The sequence below is a fragment of the Lolium rigidum genome, chromosome 2 (assembly GCF_022539505.1).
Source record: "Lolium rigidum isolate FL_2022 chromosome 2, APGP_CSIRO_Lrig_0.1, whole genome shotgun sequence".
Taxonomy (NCBI): Eukaryota; Viridiplantae; Streptophyta; class Magnoliopsida; order Poales; family Poaceae; genus Lolium; species Lolium rigidum.
Window position 1 is genome coordinate 13,440,441 of NC_061509.1, and position 26,232 is coordinate 13,466,672.

Here is a 26,232-nt window from a genome sequence, read left to right on the forward strand (position 1 = left end):
CGTGCAGTTGATGGTGGTAATATTGCAGGAAGTAAAGATGCAGTAGAACAGTAAATAAGCGATGATTGCAGTATTTGGAAACAAGGCCTAGGGATCATACTTTCACTAGTGGACACTCTCAACATTGATCACATAACTGAATAAATAAATGCTACTTTCTCTACACTCTCTTGTTGGATGACAAACTCCATTCATTGTGTAGGGCTACAAGAGCACCTCAATGCCGGAGTTAACAAGCTCCACAACAGTCAATGTTCATATTTAAATAACCTTAGAGTGCATGATAGACCAACGCAATTATACCAAGTACTAACATAGCATGCACACTGTCACCGACAAACTATGAAAGGAGGAATAGATCACATCAGTACCATCATAGTAATAGTTAACTCCATAATCTACAAGAGATCACAATCATAAACTACGCTAAGTACTACATGATGCACACACTGTCACCATTACATCATGGAGGAGGAATAGAGTACTTTAATAACATCACTAGAGTAGCACATAGATTAATAGTGATACAAAGCTCATATGAATCTCAATCATGTAAGGCAGCTCATGAGATCATTGTATTGAAGTACATGGGAGAGAGATTAACCACATAGCTACCGGTACAGCCCTTAGCCTCGGGGGAGAACTACTCCCTCCTCATGGGAGATAGCAGCGGTGATGAAGATGGCGGTGGTGTCGATGGAGATGCCTTCCGGGGGCACTTCCCCGTCCCGGCGGCGTGCCGGAACAGAGACTTATGTCCCCCAGATCTTGGCTTTGCGATGGCGGCAGCTCTGGAAGGTTTCTCGTACCGTGGCTTTTTCGTCCGAAGTTTTTAGGTCAGGAAGGCTTTTATAGGCGAAGAGTCGGAGTCGGAGGCTGACGAGGCGGCCAGACAACAGGGGGGCGCGCCCCCCCTGGGCCGCGCCGCCCACACGTGTGGGGCCCCCAGGGCTCCCCTCTGGTGCCTCTCCGGTGTTCTGGAAGCTTCGTGGAATTATAAGATGCTGGGCGTTGATTTCGTCCAATTCCGAGAATATTTCCTTACTAGGATTTCTGAAACCAAAAACAGCAGAAAACACGAACTGGCACTTCGGCATCTCGTTAATAGGTTAGTTCCCGAAAATACATCAAAACGTTATAAAGTGTGAAAAAAACATGTAGGTATTGTCATAAAACAAGCATGGAACATAAGAAATTATCGATACGTTGGAGACGTATCAGTGCCCGTCTACACACTTTGATCGGCTGAATTCTCCCTTCCATTGAAAATTTCTGGAGAATATTCGAGAGACCATCAACAATAAAGAGAAATAAATAAGGTGATAATGGGTCACCTTGTCGTAATCCCCTAGATGGGGTGATGGAGTTTCCTGGTTTTTGAGTAGTCTATAAAAATAGGTCTAACCAGTAGGGTTTTGTGTGATTTCTATTCTGAAAAATAAAATTGTTTTAAATCAAAACCAACTCCCTTTGATTAGTATCTCCTCAGGCTTTCAGTGTGCCAGAGGGCATAGTTTTTTGAGATATAGTTTATTTATAGGAAATTGTGAAACAAAACAGAGCCCTTTTTTAGTATAACAAGTCTAGAAATTATTTTATGGCTTCCAAATTAGTGAATCTAATTTTGTGAGGATCCTTATTTGAATAGCTATACATAGGTATAAGTTTTTCTTGCTGAAGTTGGATAGTGTTTTGTGAGCTAAATAAGCTATTCCTAGGTTTTATGCCCTTATAAAATTTAAAATTATTTTATAAATCTTTTTGCCATGAGACCAACTTGGTTGAACTCTCACAAAACATACCTACCACTAGGTATACAAGTTTCCCACTGGTTTGGTACTGAGACTTTTTGACTAAGTAATTGGGGATATAAGCTTATTTTACCCCTAGGAAATTTGGGTTATTTTTGTTTAAAATGTTTTTTAATGAACTTTGGCACCAGACCCCTTCTGATGGTTTCCAAAATTCATTATCTACCATTACCCTTGTGGATTATATCTTGGTGTGAGGTAGAGCCTTTTTAGTTAATAGATGCTATGCTAAGACCTTTTCTAGTAACGATTGATACGTCTCCGACGTATCGATAATTTCTTATGTTCCATGCCACATTATTGATGTTATCTACATGTTTTATGCACACTTTATGTCATATTCGTGCATTTTCTGGAACTAACCTATTAACAAGATGCCGAAGTGCCGCTTGTCGTTTTCTGCTGTTTTTGGTTTCAGAAATCCTAGTAAGAAAATATTCTCGGAATTGGACGAAATCAAAGCCCAGGGGCCTATTTTCTCACGAAGCTTCCAGAAGTCCGAAGGAGAGACGAAGAGGGGCCACGGAGGGGCCACACCATAGGGCGGCGCGGCCCCCCTTGGCCGCGCGGCCCCGTGGTGTGGGGCCCCCGTGCCGCCTCTTGACCTGCCCTTCCGCCTATAAAAAGTCTCCGTGACGAAACCCCCAGCACCGAGAGCCACGATACGGAAAACCTTCCGCAGACGCCGCCGCCGCCGATCCCATCTCGGGGATCCAGAGATCGCCTCCGGCACCCCGCCGGAGAGGGGAATCATCTCCCGGAGGACTCTACGCCGCCATGGTCGCCTCCGGTGTGATGTGTGAGTAGTCTACCCCTGGACTATGGGTCCATAGCAGTAGCTAGATGGTTGTCTTCTCCCCATTGTGCTATCATTGTCGGATCTTGTGAGCTGCCTAACATGATCAAGATCATCTATCCGTAATTCTATATGTTGCGTTTGTTGGGATCCGATGAATAGAGAATACTTGTTATGTTGATTATCAAAGTTATATCTATGTGTTGTTTATGATCTTGCATGCTCTCCGTTATTAGTAGATGCTCTGGCCAAGTTGATGCTAGTAACTCCAAGAGGGAGTATTTATGCTCGATAGTGGGTTCATGTCTCCGTGAACCTGGAGGAGTGACAAGAACCACTAAGGTTATGGATGTGCTGTTGCCACTAGGGATAAAACATTAGTGCTATGTTCAAGGATGTAGTCACTAGTTACATTACGCGCAATACTTAATGCAATTGTCTGTTGTTAGCAACTTAATACCGGAGGGGTTCGGATGATAACCTCGAAGGTGGACTTTTTAGGCATAGATGCGATTGGATGACGGTCTATGTACTTTGTCGTAATGCCCAATTAAATCTCACTATACTCATCATGATATGTATGTGCATGGTCATGCTCTCTTTATTTGTCAATTGCCCAACCGTAATTTGTTCACCCAACATGCTATTCGTCTTATGGGAGAGACACCTCTAGTGAACTGTGGACCCCGGTCCAATTCTCTTTACTCGAAATACAATCTACTGCAATACTTGTTCTACTATTTTCTCGCAAACAATCATCTTCCACACAATACGGTTAACTCTTTGTTACAGCAAGCCGGTGAGATTGACAACCTCACCGTTTCGTTGGGGCAAAGTACTTTGGTTGTGTTGTGCAGGTTCCACGTTGGCGCCGGAATCACCGGTGTTACGCCGCACTACATCTCGCCGCCATCAACCTTCAACGTGCTTCTTGACTCCTACTGGTCCGATTAAACCTTGGTTTCTTATCGAGGGAAACTTGCCGCTGTGCGCATCACACCTTCCTCTTGGGGTTCCCAACGGACGTGCCAACCACACGCATCAAGCAAATTTCCGGCGCCGTTGCCGGGGAGATCAAGACACGCCGCAAGGGGAGTCTCCACTTCTCAATCTCTTTACTTTGTTTTTGTCTTGCTTAGTTTTATTTACTACTTTGTTTGCTGCACTAAATCAAAATACAAAAAAAATTAGTTGCTAGTTTTACTTTATTTGCTATCTTGTTTGCTATATCTAAAACACAAAAAAATTAGTTTACTTGCATTTACTTTATCTAGTTTGCTTTATTGTCTTGCACTCTATATTAAAATACAAAAAAAATTAGTTACTTTTGTTACCATGTCTAGCTCTGAACCTGTTACTTCTTCGCCTGAAGAATTAGTCTTCACTTTTAAACAAGGGGATGAGGAGAGTTTTAAGGATGCTTGGTCTAGAATTTTTACTTCTTATCGTAAAACTGAACCTCAAATGACTCTAAGTTTGCTCCTCAGTAATTTTTATTTTGGTCTTATGGTTCGCTATAGATATGCTTTGGATACTTTAGTGGGAGGAGATTTCCTTCATTGCAATGGGGATCAAGCTTTTAATGCCATAAAGAAGTTGGTTGCATCACATGATTCAGCTAATAACTTTGATTCAGTCCTCACTAGCATTTATAGTAGATTAAATAATCTCGAGATAAGTACATCTCGCTTGAATGATAATTATTGCCACGTTCGTAATCGTCTTGAACAAGTCTTAGTGAACTCTAAACTCTCAATGTGGGATCCTGCTGTTAAAATTGTCATCGGTGATCGAACTCTCCACGCCTACTGTGATATTATGTATGAATTTTGCCTTATGCCTGAAAGTATTTATAAATATTTGAAACTTTGGGGAGTCGAGGAAGGAGGAGAAGAAATAACTCTCATTGATAACTCTACTATAATTCCTAAAGGAATAGCCGCAGGTGTGCATACAACCATTCTTGGAAGAACAATATCCATTGATTATCTTGTTGTTGAAACAGGAAAACTCACACTTGGAAGATCCCTGCTGAAACTCATGGGAGCAGTCATAGATGTTGGGAAAGGCACTCTAAATTTTACTTCTACACCTGGATGCGGTCATGTATTCCCTAGACCAAAGAGTAGGAATAAGAGTAAGAAAGGTAAGAGCAACATCCCAAGGTAAGAATGCCGATGCACCACGCCTCTCGATAATACTTGATACACACTTTCGCGCCTAGCTGAAAGGCGTTAAAGAAAAGCGCTTATGGGAGACAACCCATGTTTTTACCTACAGTACTTTGTTTTTATTTTGTGTCTTGGAAGTTGTTTACTACTGTAGCAACCTCTCCTTATCTTAGTTTTGTGTTTTGTTGTGCCAAGTTAAGCCGTTGATAGAAAAGTAAGTACTAGATTTGGATTACTGCACAGTTCCAGATTTCTTTGCTGTCACGAATCTGGGTCCACCTCCCTGTAGGTAGCTCAGAAAATTAAGCCAATTTACGTGCATGATCCTCAGATATGTACGCAACTTTCATTCAATTTGAGCATTTTCATTTGAGCAAGTCTGGTGCCATTTTAAAATTCGTCAATACGAACTGTTCTGTTTTGACAGATTCTGCCTTTTATTTCGCATTGCCTCTTTCGCTATGTTGGATGAATTTCTTTGATCCATTAATATCCAGTAGCATTATGCAATGTCCAGAAGTGTTAAGAATGATTGTGTCACCTCTGAATATGTCAATTTATATTGTGCACTAACCCTCTAATGAGTTGTTTCGAGTTTGGTGTGGAGGAAGTTTTCAAGGATCAAGAGAGGAGTATGATGCAACATGATCAAGGAGAGTGAAAGCTCTAAGCTTGGGGATGCACCCGGTGGTTCACCCCTGCATATTCTAAGAAGACTCAAGCGTCTAAGCTTGGGGATGCCCAAGGCATCCCCTTATTCATCGACAACATTATCAGGTTCCTCCCCTGAAACTATATTTTTATTCCATCACATCCTATGTGCTTTTTCTTGGAGCGTCGGTTTGTTTTTGTTTTTTGTTTTGTTTGAATAAAATGGATCCTAGCATTCACTTTATGGGAGAGAGACACGCTCCGCTGTAGCATATGGACAAGTATGTCCTTGGTTTCTACTCATAGTATTCATGGCGAAGTTTCTCCTTCGTTAAATTGTTATATGGTTGGAATTGGAAAATGATACATGTAGTAATTGCTATAAATGTCTTGGGTAATGTGATACTTGGCAATTGTTGTGCTCATGTTTAAGCTCTTGCATCATATGCTTTGCACCCATTAATGAAGAAATACATAGAGCATGCTAAAATTTGGTTTGCATATTTGGTTTCTCTAAGGTCTAGATAATTTCTAGTTTTGAGTTTGAACAACAAGGAAGACGGTGTAGAGTCTTATAATGTTTTCAATATGTCTTTTATGTGAGTTTTGCTGCACCGGTTCATCCTTGTGTTTGTTTCAAATAAGCCTTGCTAGCCTAAACCTTGTATCGAGAGGGAATACTTCTCATGCATCCAAATACTTGAGCCAACCACTATGCCATTTGTGTCCACCATACCTACCTATACTACATGGTATTTTCCGCCATTCCAAAGTAAATTGCTTGAGTGCTACCTTTAAAATTCCATCATTCACCTTTGCAATATATAGCTCATGGGACAAATAGCTTAAAAACTATTGTGGTATTGAATATGTAATTATGCACTTTATCTCTTATTAAGTTGCTTGTTGTGCGATAACCATGTTCATCGGGGACGCCATCAACTTTTCATTGTTGAATTTCATGTGAGTTGCTATGCATGTCCGTCTTGTCCGAAGTAAGAGAGATCTACCACCATATGGTTAAGCATGCATATGTTAGAGAAGAACATTGGGCCGCTAACTAAAGCCATGCTCCATGGTGGAAGTTTCAGTTTTGGACAACAATCCTCAAATCTCAAATGAGAAAATTATTAATTGTTGGTATATGCTTATGCATAAAAGAGGAGTCCATTATCTCGTTGTCTATGTTGTCCCGGTATGGATGTCTAAGTTGAAGAATAATCAATAGCGAGAAATCCAATGCGAGCTTTCTCCTTAGACCTTTGTACAGAGCGGCATAGAGGTACCCCTTTGTGACACTTGGTAAAAACAATGCATTGTGATGATCCGGTAGTCCAAGCTAATTAGGACAAGGTGCGGGCACTATTAGTACACTATGCATGAGGCTTGCAACTTATAAGATATAATTTACATGATGCATATGCTTTATTACTACCGTTGACAAAATTGTTTCATGTTTTCAAAATCAAAGCTCTAGCACAAATATAGCAATCGATGCTTTTCCTCTATGGAGGACTATTCTTTTACTTTCAATGTTGAGTCGGTTCACCTATCTCTCTCCACCTCAAGAAGCAAACACTTGTGTGAACTGTGCATTGATTCCTACATACTTGCTTATTGCATCTATTATATTACTCTATGTTGACAATATCCATGAGATATACATGTTACAAGTTGAAAGCAACCGCTGAAACTTAATCTTCTTTTGTGTTGCTTCAATGCCTTTACTTTGAATTATTGCTTTATGAGTTAACTCTTATGCAAGACTTATTGATGCTTGTCTTGAAGTGCTATTCATGAAAAGTCTTTGCTATATGATTCACTTGTTTACTCATGTCATATACATTGTTTTGATCGCTGCATTCACTACATATGCTTTACAAATAGTATGATCAAGATTATGATGGCATGTCACTCCAGAAATTATCCGTGTTATCGTTCTACTCGCTCGGGACGAGCAGTAACTAAGCTTGGGGATGCTGATACGTCTCCGACGTATCGATAATTTCTTATGTTCCATGCCACATTATTGATGTTATCTACATGTTTTATGCACACTTTATGTCATATTCGTGCATTTTCCGGAACTAACCTATTAACAAGATGCCGAAGTGCCGATTGCTTGTTTTCTGCTGTTTTTGGTTTCAGAAATCCTAGTAAGGAAATATTCTCGGAATTGGACGAAATCAAAGCCCGGGGGCCTATTTTCTCACGAAGCTTCCAGAAGTCCGAAGGAGAGACGAAGAGGGGCCACGGAGGGGCCACACCATAGGGCGGCGCGGCCCCCCCCTTGGCCGCGCGGCCCTGTGGTGTGGGGCCCCCGTGCCGCCTCTTGACTTGCCCTTCCACCTATAAAAAGTCTCCGTGACGAAACCCCCAGTACCGAGAGCCACGATACGGAAAACCTTCCAGAGACGCCGCCGCCGCCGATCCCATCTCGGGGGATCCAGGAGATCGCCTCCGGCACCCTGCCGGAGAGGGGAATCATCTCCCGGAGGACTCTACGCCGCCATGGTCGCCTCCGGTGTGATGTGTGAGTAGTCTACCCCTGGACTATGGGTCCATAGCAGTAGCTAGATGGTTGTCTTCTCCCCATTGTGCTATCATTGTCGGATCTTGTGAGCTGCCTAACATGATCAAGATCATCTATCCGTAATTCTATATGTTGCGTTTGTTGGGATCCGATGAATAGAGAATACTTGTTATGTTGATTATCAAAGTTATATCTATGTGTTGTTTATGATCTTGCATGCTCTCCGTTATTAGTAGATGCTCCGGCCAAGTTGATGCTAGTAACTCCAAGAGGGAGTATTTATGCTCGATAGTGGGTTCATGTCTCCGTGACACCCGGAGAAGTGACAAGAACCACTAAGGTTATGGATGTGCTGTTGCCACTAGGGATAAAACATTAGTGCTATGTTCAAGGATGTAGTCACTAGTTACATTACGCGCAATACTTAATGCAATTGTCTCGTTGTTAGCAACTTAATACCGGAGGGGGTTCGGATGATAACCTCGAAGGTGGACTTTTTAGGCATAGATGCAGTTGGATGACGGTCTATGTACTTTGTCGTAATGCCCAATTAAATCTCACTATACTCATCATGATATGTATGTGCATGGTCATGCTCTCTTTATTTGTCAATTGCCCAACCGTAATTTGTTCACCCAACATGCTCGTTCGTCTTATGGGAGAGACACCTCTAGTGAACTGTGGACCCCGGTCCAATTCTCTTTACTCGAAATACAATCTACTCGCAATACTTGTTCTACTGTTTTCTCGCAAACAATCATCTTCCACACAATACGGTTAACTCTTTGTTACAGCAAGCCGGTGAGATTGACAACCTCACTCGTTTCGTTGGGGCAAAGTACTTTGGTTGTGTTGTGCAGGTTCCACGTTGGCGCCGGAATCACCGGTGTTGCGCCGCACTACATCTCGCCGCCATCAACCTTCAACGTGCTTCTTGACTCCTACTGGTCCGATTAAACCTTGGTTTCTTACCGAGGGAAACTTGCCGCTGTGCGCATCACACCTTCCTCTTGGGGTTCCCAACGGACGTGCCAACCACACGCATCAAGCAAATTTCCGGCGCCGTTGCCGGGGAGATCAAGACACGCCGCAAGGGGAGTCTCCACTTCTCAATCTCTTTACTTTGTTTTTGTCTTGCTTAGTTTTATTTACTACTTTGTTTGCTGCACTAAATCGAAATACAAAAAAATTAGTTGCTAGTTTTACTTTATTTGCTATCTTGTTTGCTATATCTAAAACACAAAAAAATTAGTTTACTTGCATTTACTTTATCTAGTTTGCTTTATTGTCTTGCACTCTATATTAAAATACAAAAAAAATTAGTTACTTTTGTTACCATGTCTAGCTCTGAACCTGTTACTTCTTCGCCCGAAGAATTAGTCTTCACTTTTAAACAAGGGGATGAGGAGAGTTTTAAGGATGCTTGGTCTAGAATTTTTACTTCTTATCGTAAAACCGAACCTCAAATGACTCTAAGTTTGCTCCTCGGTAATTTTTATTTTGGTCTTATGGTTCGCTATAGATATGCTTTGGATACTTTAGTGGGAGGAGATTTCCTTCATTGCAATGGGGATCAAGCTTTTAATGCCATAAAGAAGTTGGTTGCATCACATGATTCAGCTAATAACTTTGATTCAATCCTCACTAGCATTTATAGTAGATTAAATAATCTCGAGATAAGTACATCTCGCTTGAATGATAATTATTGCCACGTTCGTAATCGTCTTGAACAAGTCTTAGTGAACTCTAAACTCTCAATGTGGGATCCTGCTGTTAAAATTGTCATCGGTGATCGAACTCTCCACGCCTACTGTGATATTATGTATGAATTTTGCCTTATGCCTGAAAGTATTTATAAATATTTGAAACTTTTGGGAGTCGAGGAAGGAGGAGAAGAAATAACTCTCATTGATAACTCTACTATAATTCCTAAAGGAATAGCCGCAGGTGTGCATACAACCATTCTTGGAAGAACAATATCCATTGATTATCTTGTTGTTGAAACAGGAAAACTCACACTTGGAAGATCCCTGCTGAAACTCATGGGAGCAGTCATAGATGTTGGGAAAGGCACTCTAAATTTTACTTCTACACCTGGATGCGGTCATGTATTCCCTAGACCAAAGAGTAGGAATAAGAGTAAGAAAGGTAAGAGCAACATCCCTGGTAAGAATGCCGATGCACCACCCTCCGATAATACTTGATACACACTTTCTGCGCCTAGCTGAAAGGCGTTAAAGAAAAGCGCTTATGGGAGACAACCCATGTTTTTACCTACAGTACTTTGTTTTTATTTTGTGTCTTGGAAGTTGTTTACTACTGTAGCAACCTCTCCTTATCTTAGTTTTGTGTTTTGTTGTGCCAAGTTAAGCCGTTGATAGAAAAGTAAGTACTAGATTTGGATTACTGCACAGTTCCAGATTTCTTTGCTGTCACGAATCTGGGTCCACCTCCCTGTAGGTAGCTCAGAAAATTAAGCCAATTTACGTGCATGATCCTCAGATATGTACGCAACTTTCATTCAATTTGAGCATTTTCATTTGAGCAAGTCTGGTGCCATTTTAAAATTCGTCAATACGAACTGTTCTGTTTTGACAGATTCTGCCTTTTATTTCGCATTGCCTCTTTCGCTATGTTGGATGAATTTCTTTGATCCATTAATGTCCAGTAGCATTATGCAATGTCCAGAAGTGTTAAGAATGATTGTGTCACCTCTGAATATGTCAATTTATATTGTGCACTAACCCTCTAATGAGTTGTTTCGAGTTTGGTGTGGAGGAAGTTTTCAAGGATCAAGAGAGGAGTATGATGCAACATGATCAAGGAGAGTGAAAGCTCTAAGCTTGGGGATGCACCCGGTGGTTCACCCCTGCATATATCTAAGAAGACTCAAGCGTCTAAGCTTGGGGATGCCCAAGGCATCCCCTTCTTCATCGACAACATTATCGGGTTCCTCCCCGAAACTATATTTTTATTCCATCACATCTTATGTGCTTTTTCTTGGAGCGTCGGTTTGTTTTTGTTTTTTGTTTTGTTTGAATAAAATGGATCCTAGCATTCACTTTATGGGAGAGAGACACGCTCCGCTGTAGCATATGGACAAGTATGTCCTTGGTTTCTACTCATAGTATTCATGGCGAAGTTTCTCCTTCGTTAAATTGTTATATGGTTGGAATTGGAAAATGATACATGTAGTAATTGCTATAAATGTCTTGGGTAATGTGATACTTGGCAATTGTTGTGCTCATGTTTAAGCTCTTGCATCATATGCTTTGCACCCATTAATGAAGAAATACATAGAGCATGCTAAAATTTGGTTTGCATATTTGGTTTCTCTAAGGTCTAGATAATTTCTAGTTTTGAGTTTGAACAACAAGGAAGACGGTGTAGAGTCTTATAATGTTTTCAATATGTCTTTTATGTGAGTTTTGCTGCACCGGTTCATCCTTGTGTTTGTTTCAAATAAGCCTTGCTAGCCTAAACCTTGTATCGAGAGGGAATACTTCTCATGCATCCAAATACTTGAGCCAACCACTATGCCATTTGTGTCCACCATACCTACCTACTACATGGTATTTTCCGCCATTCCAAAGTAAATTGCTTGAGTGCTACCTTTAAAATTCCATCATTCACCTTTGCAATATATAGCTCATGGGACAAATAGCTTAAAAACTATTGTGGTATTGAATATGTAATTATGCACTTTATCTCTTATTAAGTTGCTTGTTGTGCGATAACCATGTTCACTCGGGGACGCCATCAACTTTTCATTGTTGAATTTCATGTGAGTTGCTATGCATGTCCGTCTTGTCCGAAGTAAGAGAGATCTACCACCATATGGTTAAGCATGCATATGTTAGAGAAGAACATTGGGCCGCTAACTAAAGCCATGCTCCATGGTGGAAGTTTCAGTTTTGGACAACAATCCTCAAATCTCAAATGAGAAAATTATTAATTGTTGGTATATGCTTATGCATAAAAGAGGAGTCCATTATCTGTTGTCTATGTTGTCCCGGTATGGATGTCTAAGTTGAAGAATAATCAATAGCGAGAAATCCAATGCGAGCTTTCTCCTTAGACCTTTGTACAGAGCGGCATAGAGGTACCCCTTTGTGACACTTGGTAAAAACAATGCATTGTGATGATCCGGTAGTCCAAGCTAATTAGGACAAGGTGCGGGCACTATTAGTACACTATGCATGAGGCTTGCAACTTATAAGATATAATTTACATGATGCATATGCTTTATTACTACCGTTGACAAAATTGTTTCATGTTTTCAAAATCAAAGCTCTAGCACAAATATAGCAATCGATGCTTTTCCTCTATGGAGGACTATTCTTTTACTTTCAATGTTGAGTCAGTTCACCTATCTCTCTCCACCTCAAGAAGCAAACACTTGTGTGAACTGTGCATTGATTCCTACATACTTGCTTATTGCATCTATTATATTACTCTATGTTGACAATATCCATGAGATATACATGTTACAAGTTGAAAGCAACCGCTGAAACTTAATCTTCTTTTGTGTTGCTTCAATGCCTTTACTTTGAATTATTGCTTTATGAGTTAACTCTTATGCAAGACTTATTGATGCTTGTCTTGAAGTGCTATTCATGAAAAGTCTTTGCTATATGATTCACTTGTTTACTCATGTCATATACATTGTTTTGATCGCTGCATTCACTACATATGCTTTACAAATAGTATGATCAAGATTATGATGGCATGTCACTCCAGAAATTATCCGTGTTATCGTTCTACCTCGCTCGGGACGAGCAGAACTAAGCTTGGGGATGCCGATACGTCTCCGACGTATCGATAATTTCTTATGTTCCATGCCACATTATTGATGTTATCTACATGTTTTATGCACACTTTATGTCATATTCGTGCATTTTCCGGAACTAACCTATTAACAAGATGCCGAAGTGCCGCTTGTCTGTTTTCTGCTATTTTTGGTTTCAGAAATCCTAGTAAGGAAATATTCTCGGAATTGGACGAAATCAAAGCCCAGGGGCCTATTTTCTCACGAAGCTTCCAGAAGTACGAAGGAGAGACGAAGAGGGGCCACGGAGGGGCCACACCATAGGGCGGCGCGGCCCCCCCTTGGCCGCGCGGCCCTGTGGTGTGGGGCCCCCGTGCCGCCTCTTGACCTGCCCTTCCACCTATAAAAAGTCTCCGTGACGAAACCCCCGATACCGAGAGCCACGATACGGAAAACCTTCCGCAGACGCCGCCGCCGCCGATCCCATCTCGGGGGATCCAGGAGATCGCCTCCGGCACCCCGCCGGAGAGGGGAATCATCTCCCGGAGGACTCTACGCCGCCATGGTCGCCTCCGGTGTGATGTGTGAGTAGTCTACCCCTGGACTATGGGTCCATAGCAGTAGCTAGATGGTTGTCTTCTCCCCATTGTGCTATCATTGTCGGATCTTGTGAGCTGCCTAACATGATCAAGATCATCTATCCGTAATTCTATATGTTGCGTTTGTTGGGATCCGATGAATAGAGAATACTTGTTATGTTGATTATCAAAGTTATATCTATGTGTTGTTTATGATCTTGCATGCTCTCCGTTATTAGTAGATGCTCCGGCCAAGTTGATGCTAGTAACTCCAAGAGGGAGTATTTATGCTCGATAGTGGGTTCATGTCTCCGTGAACCTCGGAGGAGTGACAAGAACCACTAAGGTTATGGATGTGCTGTTGCCACTAGGGATAAAACATTAGTGCTATGTTCAAGGATGTAGTCACTAGTTACATTACGCGCAATACTTAATGCAATTGTCCGTTGTTAGCAACTTAATACTCTGGAGGGGTTCGGATGATAACCTCGAAGGTGGACTTTTTAGGCATAGATGCAGTTGGATGACGGTCTATGTACTTTGTTGTAATGCCCAATTAAATCTCACTATACTCATCATGATATGTATGTGCATGGTCATGCTCTCTTTATTTGTCAATTGCCCAACTGTAATTTGTTCACCCAACATGCTGTTCGTCTTATGGGAGAGACACCTCTAGTGAACTGTGGACCCCGGTCCAATTCTCTTTACTGAAATACAATCTACCGCAATACTTGTTCTACTGTTTTCTGCAAACAATCATCTTCCACACAATACGGTTAACTCTTTGTTACAGCAAGCCGGTGAGATTGACAACCTCACTGTTTCGTTGGGGCAAAGTACTTTGGTTGTGTTGTGCAGGTTCCACGTTGGCGCCGGAATCACTGGTGTTGCGCCGCACTACATCTCGCCGCCATCAACCTTCAACGTGCTTCTTGACTCCTACTGGTCCGATTAAACCTTGGTTTCTTACTGAGGGAAACTTGCCGCTGTGCGCATCACACCTTCCTCTTGGGGTTCCCAACGGACGTGCCAACCACACGCATCAACGATAAAACTAGTTTTTTTTATATAAATAAGTTAACCATCTTGCCCAAAGGCTATTTATTTGATGTGTTTAGTGCCTTTGATTGAGTGGTTTGCTACTAGTCACGCGTGTGTGTTTGGTGCTATGGATATGTGTTGATTTTTCGCCTTTTATTTTGTGACGTTAGAATGCGAATACTAGCGGAGAACAAGGAGGGGATCTTGGTGAGGACTTCGAAGAGGAAGGAAGAGGCAGGTGGTTCGTGAAGATGAAGTCCAGGGAAAATATCCAACCAAGGAAAGCCACCTCTTGATGCATCCCTACTCCTATTTGTATTACTCTTGCATTACTAGAAGTTCTATAAATTGCATGTATTTCTTTATTTGTAAGAGTGGTTATGCCACTCGGAGTTTGATATTCCACCCTTGCGGATGCTGCCCCTCGTTGATACCTACTGGACAATCCTGGTAGCGATATGGTGGTTAATACCTTATCCTATCTTTGTCGATGTTTTTCAAATAAAGCTGGACTATAGGTTGGGAGCCCTTTGAAAAAGATGTTTTATGAAAGTGGTTTCAAGAAAGGAAGTTCTTTGAAAACCTTGGGATGGGGCTACCCCGCCCAAGTGTGAGTTTTTGAACAGAAGAAGTGTTTGCAATGGAAGTTTTGCTGGAGGCAAGTGGAAATAAAAATGGTTTTCAAAAAGCTTTGGTGACTGAGTACCTAACCGGACCTAGCCAGTGCAACCACACTACCCCAACATGGGCACGGGGCTTAACCCGTAGTTTATTTAACCTAGTGCGGGACACTTCATAACCGCTATGAGGGTGCATCTAGTATGGCCATTGAAGCCGGGTTGTTCTCGCGGGAGGAGGCAATACACCGTAGTTTCCTACGTCCGGACGATATTGTGGGTCTTCCGACGTGGTTCTGGGAACACACTCAAGGTGAAGGTGTGCTGCCAGAGTGTCGGGAAGGGGTAAGCCCACAGGGAAGGACCCAAACCAGGGGATGTAGGTGAAAGGTTATGTTCAGGAGTTTGTCATGGCATAGGTGATATGCAGGGAGGATACCCACACGATAGATTCCCGGATAGTTGTGGGGAAAGTGTACAACCTCTGTAGAGTGTAAAACTATTCGAATAGCCATGTCTGCGGTTATGGATGTTGGAATGGAAGCTGCATGGCATTAAAGAAATTTTTGGTTTATGAAAGTGTTTTCCAAAGGGTTTGGAAAAGAATACCAGTGGGACTGGTGGAAGTGTACCTGGGAGGTATGGAAGAATACCATTGGAACTGGTGGAAATGTACCTGGGAGGTACGGTGTAAAGTTGGAAATGTGTTTTGGTCATACAGAGTTGACCGTGAATGAAAATTGGTCACCCTTACCTATTAGTCTTCAAATTAAACTTGTTTTCAAAAAGGGTTTTCCAACAAAGATATAGAGATGTCATCCTCTCGGGAGAAACTATCTCTTGCTGTATTGTGATCCAAATTCATATACACCGCCATCCTCGCGGCGCACCCAGATCTCATCGACTTCAGCAGCCTGCTCACGTCCGAGCGCCTCGCGGACGACATCTACAAGCGCAACGACGGCCCTGTCACGGTTCTCGCCGTCAACAACGCCGGCATGGCGTCGCTCAAGAACCTGCCACGCGAGGCCATCTGGGGCAACCTCTCACTCCACATCCTCCTCGACTGCTACTACGACGACACCAAGCTGTGGCGCCTCCCACTCGGCGGCAACACGTTGGTGTCCACCCTGTTCCACGCCGCCGGCGGTGGCATGCCCGGGGTGTTCGGCATGGTCAGGATCGTCAAGTTCTCCGACGCAAGGGGCGTGGGCTTCCTCCCTATGGGCGGCGCCGTCGGCCATCTCGGAAAGCCTGCCTTCTTCGTCCAGTCCGTGTACGGAGCTCCCAACAGCATATCGGTGCTTCAGGTGCGTAATGACTCCCGGCACGCCGGAGCCTACTGACGACGATGCTGCCGGTGATGAAAATTAACATGATGGCACTGCTCGTTTGAACTGAATGTAGATTGCACCTAACTCTTCAATTCAAGAGGTTGAATTGGAAAATATAGAATCGGCGTCCGATAATTGGCTTCCAATCGGACCTTTGTTCCATACGATTGGAAGCATCCTAGACGTCAGATATTCTACCATCCCCGAGTGTGGGATTATAGGGCATGCACAATAATAGAGAAGGCATGCTTTCTCTTAACCTGTCACATCATCTAGAGAAGACAATGGATATAAGTCATACAAATATATTATCTTTTGTAACCATCCTTAGTAATTAATGAGAATTAATTATTTTTTGGTAAAAAATCATGTTACTAAGAAAAGACATGTGATACAATGGAGAAAATAGCCTTCTCTTATTTTCTAAGAGATAGTCCCTTAGCTAAGATAAGACAGCCTTCTCTCTTCATTCTCTTGCTTCCAATTAAGCAAAAATATTATGTGGCAAGGCTAAGGGGAGGATGACATCACTCCATTGTACATTCCCTTAGCAAAAAAATCATCCATGATTTTCGTCAATTAAAACTTTCCCATTAACTGGTTGCTAAAAAATGCTTCCTAGAACAACGCATCTCAAGGTATTATGGCTTGCATGCACATTTTTATGAAAGAATCATGTAAATCACTAATCAGTCTCAACTAACTAATCTTGCAATTTACACACATGTTTTTACGCCATGTTTCCAAATGATAATTCTTTTATGTCCAACGTTGATGAAAGTTTTTCTAATCTAGTTAAATTTTGCTTCGATTCACAAGAAACTAAGGTAACAACTATTTGCTTATGCGGCGACGCGAATTTGTTACCTCTAAGAAGCACATAAGTGGGTTCTTGGAAACATATATTGTATTTATGTTTGAAACATGTCACATTACATGTAATACCGATGCTTTCATGAGGTAGTAAGCAATTGGAAACACGACTTGATAATTGTTGAAGCGGGAACAGAGTAATCCCAAAGCAACACTTTAGTTGTGCAACATACTAAGCAGATGTGTAGATACATCATACATGGAAACATACTATTCATAGATTCGAAGCATGTAACATTTTATATGGAAGCATGTATACGATACTAAACAAAAGGAAGAATATATACGATACTACACATAAGCGCATACATAGATACTAGGAAACTTAATGTACGGTATCGTGAATCATTGTATATCGAAGAATGAAGCACAACATCCCAGTCTCAAGCGCATAACCAATCAAGTGGAGAAACCGGTGGAGTCTATGTCAAGAAGCCAAGAATCAACAAAGATGACACCAGCTCGAGGAAGCTTAGTATGATGTATGCATCATATTCCTTTGTTTTAGTCTGATGCATGCGTGACTTTGATGTGTGAAATGTATGAAATTTTCTGTCTATAAGGGTTGATGTAATGTCTGTGCATGATTCTAATCATTCGAAGGTTACAAACCTAACCATATGGGGGCAATCTCATGCACTAAAGTAGAAAATGATATTGTCATTGTCGATTGGGCAAGTCCCGTGATTGAATCAGAAAATGAAGGTGAGGAAAGGGGATACTGGATGATAACCTGGTGGACGAAAATGCCATGTTTGATTTGTTGGGTTTAAAAACAAAGGTGAATGTGAGGGAAATCAAACTTGGTCCTATTGTAGCTCCTACTGATTATGCTTTGCATGATATAAAAGGGGCACATATTGTTGTGATGATAAGGCTCCAGAGGAGCCACATATTGCATGGGATGAAAGAAAGCCAAATATGGATATATGGACCCCTTATCCTGATATGGTTGGGTTTAAAAAGACTATAAAACAATTTTCTATCAATGGAGAGTTTGAATATGGCACTAAAAAATGAGCCAAAGAGGTTTCAGGCATGGATGGGTTTTTGAATGGATGCAGGCCATATATTGGCATAGATTCAACTCACTTAAATGGCAAGTGGAATGGTCAGTTGTCACCGGTGGTGTATGGCTTTTATTCAGTCTGAAAATGGAGACAACTAAGCTTGGTTCACGAATCAATTCAAGAAGGCAATAGGGGACCCCCGGTACTAGTTGTTTGTACTGATGCTTGCAAGGCTCTTGAAAATGCCGTCAAGAAGGTTTTTCCTCAAACTGGGCAGCATGAGTGCTTTACGCACATGTGGCATAATTTCCGGAAATATTTTCATGGTGATGTATTTGTAAGATTGTGGCCTCATGCTAGGACATATAGGCATGATGAATATCGACATCACATAGAAAAGGTGTTTGCGATATCTGAGAAAATATATCGCTACCTTAGGGAATACCATAGTCTACTATGGATGAGGTGCATGTTTAACCATGACATCAAGTGTGAATACATCAATAACAACCTTGTTGAGTGCTTCGATTCTTGGGTGCGAGATATCAAGGACACTTGCCAATTGCTCAGCTAAGCGATAAGATTAGAGAGATGATTATGGAACTATTTAGAAAGAGGAGAATTATTGGAGAAACATATCTAGGGATAATACTGCCATTTGGCGTACATCAACTAAATGCAAAGACTAGAGGACTAGGATATCTCAAGGCCAAAGCATCCGCTGATTCAAGTGGGGAAGGGAGAAATGTTAACAAAGATGATGAAAGGCATGTGGTCAAAACACTCACACATCAGCGTACATGTTTACAATGGTAGCATACGGGGAAGCTTTGTGACCATGCACTAGCCTTCATAAATGTTTTGCAAGCTCATAACTTTGTAAACATGCATAATTTTGTACATGAGTACTACTCGGTTAACAGATTCATGTCAGCATATGAAGGTGTAATTGAGCCCCTTAGGGACAAGAATCAATCGCCACATGTGGATACCAGCTTTGTGTTGTGTGGACCACTTCCAACATGCAAGAAAAAGGTGCTGGAAGAACTAGAGGATGACGAGTTGGTGGGAAGTTGGATCAAGGAAAGGTTCCCTGAACAAGTGCAGAAAATGTGAAGAGATAGGACATAGAGAAGCCGGCTGTCCTACAAATGGAACATAGAAAATGTAGAAACTTGTTCTAATTATTTTTGTAGTTCTAATATCCTTGTTGTTGTTCCTAGTTTTAATAACATGGTTATTTTACATCAAACATTTTCTAATTGCTTTTTCTTCTAGGGAATGTCAAGGAAAAAGGAATGCTTGCATCGCCATGGTTTGATGTTTCATTAGAAACGCAGTCCCATCTACACCAACTAAGAGCAAGAATGCAACCACCACAAGTAGTCGAGGACCTGCCACAAGGATCCGAGCTGTTGCTACACCATCAATGTCTCCAGCTTAAGTGAAAGAAGACGATGACTCCAAAGTCCAAAGAAGAAGAAATTAAGTGAACTGTGAGGTTCAAACTCACTTTTGAAAACTCATTTTTACATGCAACTATATGTGTAGGAGTGGCATCCACCATAGATTATGCTTTGAGATTGAGGAGACTACCTGTCCCCTTTTTAACAAAATTAAAACATAATTGAAACAAATTTGAACGGTAGAAAATGTTTCACAAGTTTCATAAACACGTGAGCAATATATGTGAAACTTGTGAAACATACTTTGAACAGTAAATAATTTTTCACAAGTTTCAGACATGTTTCACAATTTTCAGACATATTTCACAAACTTTTAGAAACTGGATCAACACATGGGTGACGTCTGCGTGACGTCATCACTCCTGTACCTACGAAGCCGGTAAAATCGCTGCGTTCAACTCACTTTCACTTGTCTCCTACTTGTTTGTGGTTGTCATGCACGGTCATGCACTCCTATATTTGTGTGTATGTGAGATGGAAACTCACTTTCATTTCATGTGTATGTGAGGTTCAAACTCACTATTTTGTTGTCAAGAACCACTTCACAACCTTTTTTTTATAACAAAGATCGGCCTCGAGAGGCCTAGAAGCTGCATTAAAAAACCGGCATGTACATAATTATAGGAAGACCCCTTAACTTCTACTGCCCTAAAGATCTAGAAATGACAGATAAGGCCTTCCACTTTAAAAAAAGTACCCCGACACTAACAAATCTAAGCAATCCGGTACCTGGGTTTCTTCTCTGCTGCTCGTCGACAACCTCCGGGCAGGAGCCACGCTGAGGTTAAAGAGAGGGATGCTCGTTTTTCTCTTCTTGCCGACGGTGAGCCAAAGACGCCGGCCGGCCTTCTTCAGAACCTTGTTGAACTGGTTCTCTATGCTATGATGAAACCCTTGTTGAGTATTATTTCTTGTCACTTTGTGTTCTTAGGGAACTAGCAAGGTGGCCCTCGCAAATGTGAGGGCAACGTCTTCACTCGTTAGTTATTCTGTTAATTTTTTTTCATTATTCGTAATCATGTATATCCATATTATGTTGATAAGACAAGATATGGTTTTGTAACCACCAAAGATATCTTGCAAATAATTTTTTTACAACTTCAGTGAAGATGCACCGCCATGTACGCATAACCCACCGTATAGCCTGGTTCAGTTAGCAATATTGATGTACTTCGAGTCTTTGTATCTACATTCTCATGTACGCGAAGCCGGCGGCATAGCCTTGCATAAATATATTCTGACCGTGGCATAGTATCTTATAGTTTCTAAATTTTGGGTATCAATATTTAGGTTTTAAATTTTAATTAGCAATATTGATCTATTCCAAGTATATGTATATATACGCTCATGTACATGTAGCCATTAGTGTAGCCTGGCATAAATATATTCAGACTATGTATTTTAATTAGAAATATAGAAGTATTTTGAGTATTTATATATACCACTCGTATATACGTAGATGGCAGTATAGCCTGGTGCGAATATATTCAGACCATGCCTTAGTATTTTGTACCATTTTTCAAATTTGGGCATCAATTTTTAGATTTTAAATTTTAATTAGCAATATAGATGTGCTTCAAGTATTTTTGTATACACGGTCATGTACGTGTAGCCAGCAGTATAGCTTGGCGTGAATATATTTGGACAGTGTCCTATTATTTTGTAATGTTTTCAAAATTTGAGTATCAGCATTTATATTTTAAATTTTAATTAGCAATATAGATGTACTTTGAGTATTTGTGTATGCGCGCTCATATATGTGTAGCCAGCAGTAGAAGCCTTGTGTAAATCTATTTAGACTATTTCTACATATTTTGCATTGTTTTAAAATTTTGGGTATCATTTTTTAGAGTTTAAATTTTATTTAGCAATATTGATGTATTCTGAGCATTTATATATACACGCTCATGTACGCGTAGCCGGTCTAGCATGAATGTATTTTGACCGTGCCTGTACTGATGAACTTAATTTGAAGTTTTTTTCAGTTTCGTACCATAATTAATATTAAATCGGACTGCTAGTGTGTTAAATCAGACTTGTTAAATTCTATTCATAAGTTTTTGATCCAACTATTAAAATAATTTAATTGATATGGACAAACTTGGTGTCTCTACTTTTCTTGTGTATATTGCTTTTAGTTAGTAGATAATAATAATAATAATAGATAAAAGATTTAAGTATCTACCATGATTCAATTTTTTTCTATTATCTTTGATAATTTTCGCGTTTTAGCAAAAGTCGTTGATGCATCCATGCGTGTACTGCCGTAGGTAAATACGTGTTGAAGGATGGTTCTTTAAGCTAGCTTTCCTCAAAAAGAATCTGGTGGTACCGTGTAAATATAAAACTCTAAATTAGGCATGCATGCGTCCGTTTAAAAGAAAGGAAATCCAAACAACATATCTCCTGAAGATACCATTGATGCGTCCGTCCAAGTAAAAAAAAAGGTCAAACTATGTACGCAGATAAGAACGTGGAGGTTCCAATAGTTGACATGTTATTGTCAAACTGGTACGTGGCAGGTTACATAACTAATATTCTTTTTGTTGAATCCTAGCCGTAAATTTTACATCTAACTATCATAATAATATAGATGATGTGGATTAACATGGTGCTTCTGTTATATATCTGTATTTTGCTTTTAGTATATAATAGATAGATAGATAGATGGATGTTCACATTGCAGCATAATTATAGAATTTTTCATATTTGAAATGAACACATATTTGCTGTCAGTTTGGACAGCATATGTGTACAGATACTTGATGTCAGTTTGGACATCATAGTTGTGTGGCTAGATCAGCGTATGTGTTCCTTTTAAGATGAAAGGCAATTCTTCCGATTTATGTGCCCATTTCTTAGTTACACATTGACAATTCTGATAAACATTCCCTGAATTGGGGGGTTAAAAGCAAGGCAGGCCAAGAAAAGTATATATGATCAAAGTCATGCGTTCTGGAGATGTTATTATCAAATCTCCCATTATTGCAGACCATCACAATTCAGCATGGTTCAGATAGCCAGCTGGCTAATGCAATACATGCAACCCTCGATCAGGTCAGGTACATACAACAGCAACTTTAGATGACACGACACTGCCAGAGCTCAAAGGAAGCTTAGTGTACAATCTCGCTCATCCATCGTATTTCTCCCTGTGAACCTCATCCAGGATCACAACAAGAGTCGCGATGAACACGTAGTCGACATGCGGAAACACAGTAACCACAAATGTGTCCCTGTCGAGCAGCACATTCGAAATAGTGAACTTACGGTTCATCTGCAACAGCACATGATGGTTAAATTTATCAGCCAAATGTTTCATGAAGCTTCAAAACATGATGGTAATTAAGAAATCTGAACCAATTCTGGCACTTACTTGGGCTACCATTGTGGTGGAGTCGCCAAGGTAGAAGGCGCAGGACCTGTCGAAGTAGTTGCCCTTGATCTTGAAGTCGCACACCTGCTGCGCGGTGTTCCCAGCCAGGAAGACATCCATCTCTGTCTTGAATTGGATCAACGAAGATTTCTTCACGCTGAAGAGCAGATCGCTTGCGCTTGAGCTGTCCCCTCTGAACACTTCCCATCTGTTGTGCATACTGAATACCTGATCATGTGATTGAAATAGCACTCCAGTTAACGACGTATTGCATTTCAGTCATTCACTGTAGCGGCAGTGGTACTTGACTGAGACTGGATGTTTTGTTTATAGAGTTGAAAAACTGGAGTACCACGCTACTCCAACGGGACTGCGACTATGAGTTGCTACGAAATTAAATTCAGACTTTCTGAAGAAATATATACTGCCCTCCCGCGCTCAATTTTTCCGTATCCAAGCAGAAAAGCAGGCAGACCACGCTTGCCCTAAATAAAAGCAGGCAAATCAAACAGACCACGCTTGCTCTAAAAAAAGCAGGCTACGCGCTTTCATTGCCTGAAGTCCGCAGCTCCTAATATAGTCGTCCTTATCATACTCCATTAATTTGAAATGGTGACATAGACGATGCAGAGAAAGAAAATTACTCCTCCTATTGTGTCCCAATCTGGCCCACTTCAACACTACAATAATTTGCTAACGACTCAGTCTAGAGATTGGAGGTTAGACTGAATATGATTGTGCGAAGAAATTTCCTCTTCTCCGAAAGAAAGAACAAATCTGAGAATCCGCTTGCTCTGTCGTTTGAACGCATTCACAAACAAAATAAACATGCGATTTGGTAACAGACAAGCATCTGAGATTGATTTCGTCTACGGAAATTTGAGCATCGCGGACGGGGAAGAAGTTGAAACACAAATTGGCAGAGTGGCAGAGTACCTTCTCTTGCATGGAGAGGATGGGCTGGCCGGCGGCGTCGAGGAGGACGCGGCGGTGGCGCATGCTGAAGATGGATCCCTTGACCTTGAGCACGAGGGCGCCGTTGGCGTCAGTGATGGCGAAGTCCCCGTCGGAGATGCTGAGGGTCTTCTTGGTCACGGTCAGCGGCACCACGTACGGCGCGCAAAACTGATGCCCCACGACCGGAAGCGGCGCCGGTGGGGCTGCTCCGCTCGCCGCCGGAAACGCCATCGATCGGGCTGGTATACTTTGAGCTCTTGTGGTGTGTGCGCTTGCTTTGGCGTGTTGTTCCGGACGGGACAGGGGAGAAACAGAAGATGGTGGATCCTTTTCTCTTCTGTAGCTTCGTATATGCCGCTTGCTGCTGGCCGCGAGTTCCCAGCCTGTGCAGTAGACCAAAAACAAATAGCGTGTGGGTCACCATACATATCCGCTTAACCCAACTAAAAACAGTGAATCTCAATTCACAAAAAAAAACAGAGAATTTCACCTTGTGGTGAAATCTGTGACATATAATATAATACTACCTCCGTCTATAAAAGGCTGTCGGAAGATTCATCTAAATTTGGATGTATCTTGTACTAAAAAGTGTCTACATATATTTAAATTTAGATAAACTTTCGACATCCTTTTATGAACAGAGGTAGTATTTATATTATACAAAGACCTTGCAGCTTTGCTGCACCGACCTTTTGTCTATCCGTTTTCATTTCCCCGTGTGACGTGCTTTAGGTCTGTCATTTTATTAGGTGATTTTGCAGGTGCCTCATTTTTGTTTCGCGAAATAGTTCAAGAGCTGACATGTCACCGAGGCATCCAGATCTAGGCATTGTGTCATGGCATAGAGCGACTTTGGATGCTCATCTCCCCGTTGTAGTGAGATATGCGATTTCCAAAACCACCCCGTCTTCCCACCTCACTCGCCAGTGATTCATGGTTTCCTTCGCCTCTGGTGGCCGATCTGGCAGCGGAAGGTTGGGGAAACCGCGGATCCCGGCTTTTACATAGTGTAGGGCTAGGTAGGGTTCCAGCCGGCAGGGCCATGGAGGTGGAGGTGCTCTCGGTGCAGTGTTTGTTGCCGGCTCATAGGCAAACATATGGCAGTTGCACATATTTATTTACCGAAAATAACTTCGAAAAGCATTGCATGTGCATAATACCCTGATGTTTTGAGCTACATGGAGAGCAACCTTGCCAAGTAGTTAAAATTATCAATATCAAAGCCTTTTGTCCTAAGTAAGTTGGGTAGGCTAGATATCCAATAGCTGAAGGAAAATTTCAAATGGTCACTAATTCACAAATTACATCAACATATAAGCAATTGACTGAACTTGGATCCTTTAGAGTGAATATATTACATCAATGAATTGATAAACAACTTATGTAACGGATATCCTTCAGAGTGAACCTATGCTAGTGAAAAGGAAGCCAGTGACCTACTAGAAATATTTGTAGTATTTTACCTCTACAAAAGAAGTTGTGGATATTCTCACAGATCTGGTATTTATCTACCCATGAGCATCCGGATGTTACCACACAAACCATTTCCTTGTATTCACTTTATTCAATATCACCATCAAGGCATCAAAGCAGATGAGATAAGATATCCGATGAGGCATCTAAATCAGCTCATAAAAGAAGATACCGAATTCTTCATAGCATGTCAAAAACTTGATGCAAATTCTTCAATAGCGCCCACAAAGTGATACATATATTCCAAATTAGACCTTGTATTCACTTTATTCAATATCACCATGAAGGCATCAAAGCAGATGAGATAAGATATCTGATGAGGCATCTAAATCAGCTCATAAAAGAAGATACCGAATTCTTCATAGCATGTCAAATACTTGATGCAAATTCTTCAATAGCGCCCACAAAGTGATACATATATTCCAAATTAGACAAGTATGAAAGAGCAAATAAACGAGTTTACCAAATCTTAAAATTGAAAAACAAACACAGTACCGTCATGAAAGAGGAGCATGGCCGGTAAATTCTTAAATAAAAATATTTATTTGGATTGAAAGATTAGGAGGATGCAAATTTTTGATCATAAATTACAGCTTTACGAAGGAGGTCCACAGAAAATAGTTTGCAAATATATTTCTCTGTGTGAATATTGACCGCTGTTGCTCTCATCTTTTCACGACCTCTTTTGAACAAAAAAAAATACTTTGTCAGATTAGATAAGCTCTTCAAGGTTTTATTAGATGCATCACAACTCCAAATAACAATGGTTTCACA

General features: G+C 41.1%; 1 protein-coding gene across 1 annotated transcript; it reads right to left on the reverse strand.

Annotated features, from left to right (window-relative positions):
- Positions 1-22,571: 22,571 nt before the first annotated feature.
- LOC124691316 (protein LURP-one-related 15-like) lies at positions 22,572-24,351 on the reverse strand. The gene is made up of 3 exons (XM_047224591.1): positions 23,965-24,351; positions 23,029-23,256; positions 22,572-22,929 (listed from the first exon to the last, which is right to left on the reverse strand). Exons 1-3 carry the CDS (start codon positions 24,214-24,216, stop codon positions 22,786-22,788), a joined length of 624 nt encoding a protein of 207 aa, XP_047080547.1. The 5' UTR covers positions 24,217-24,351; the 3' UTR covers positions 22,572-22,785.
- Positions 24,352-26,232: the final 1,881 nt, after the last annotated feature.

Bases quoted from the DNA above. Each gene is read 5' to 3' on its own strand.
- LOC124691316 (XM_047224591.1), bottom strand. From the start codon at position 24,216: ATGGCGTTTCCGGCGGCGAGCGGAGCAGCCCCACCGGCGCCGCTTCCG. The intron at 23,257-23,964 runs GTACTCTGCCAC...TCACATGATCAG, and splicing joins TCCTCTCCATGCAAGAGAAG to GTATTCAGTATGCACAACAG. The intron at 22,930-23,028 runs GTAAGTGCCAGA...GTGCTGTTGCAG, and splicing joins CCACCACAATGGTAGCCCAA to ATGAACCGTAAGTTCACTAT.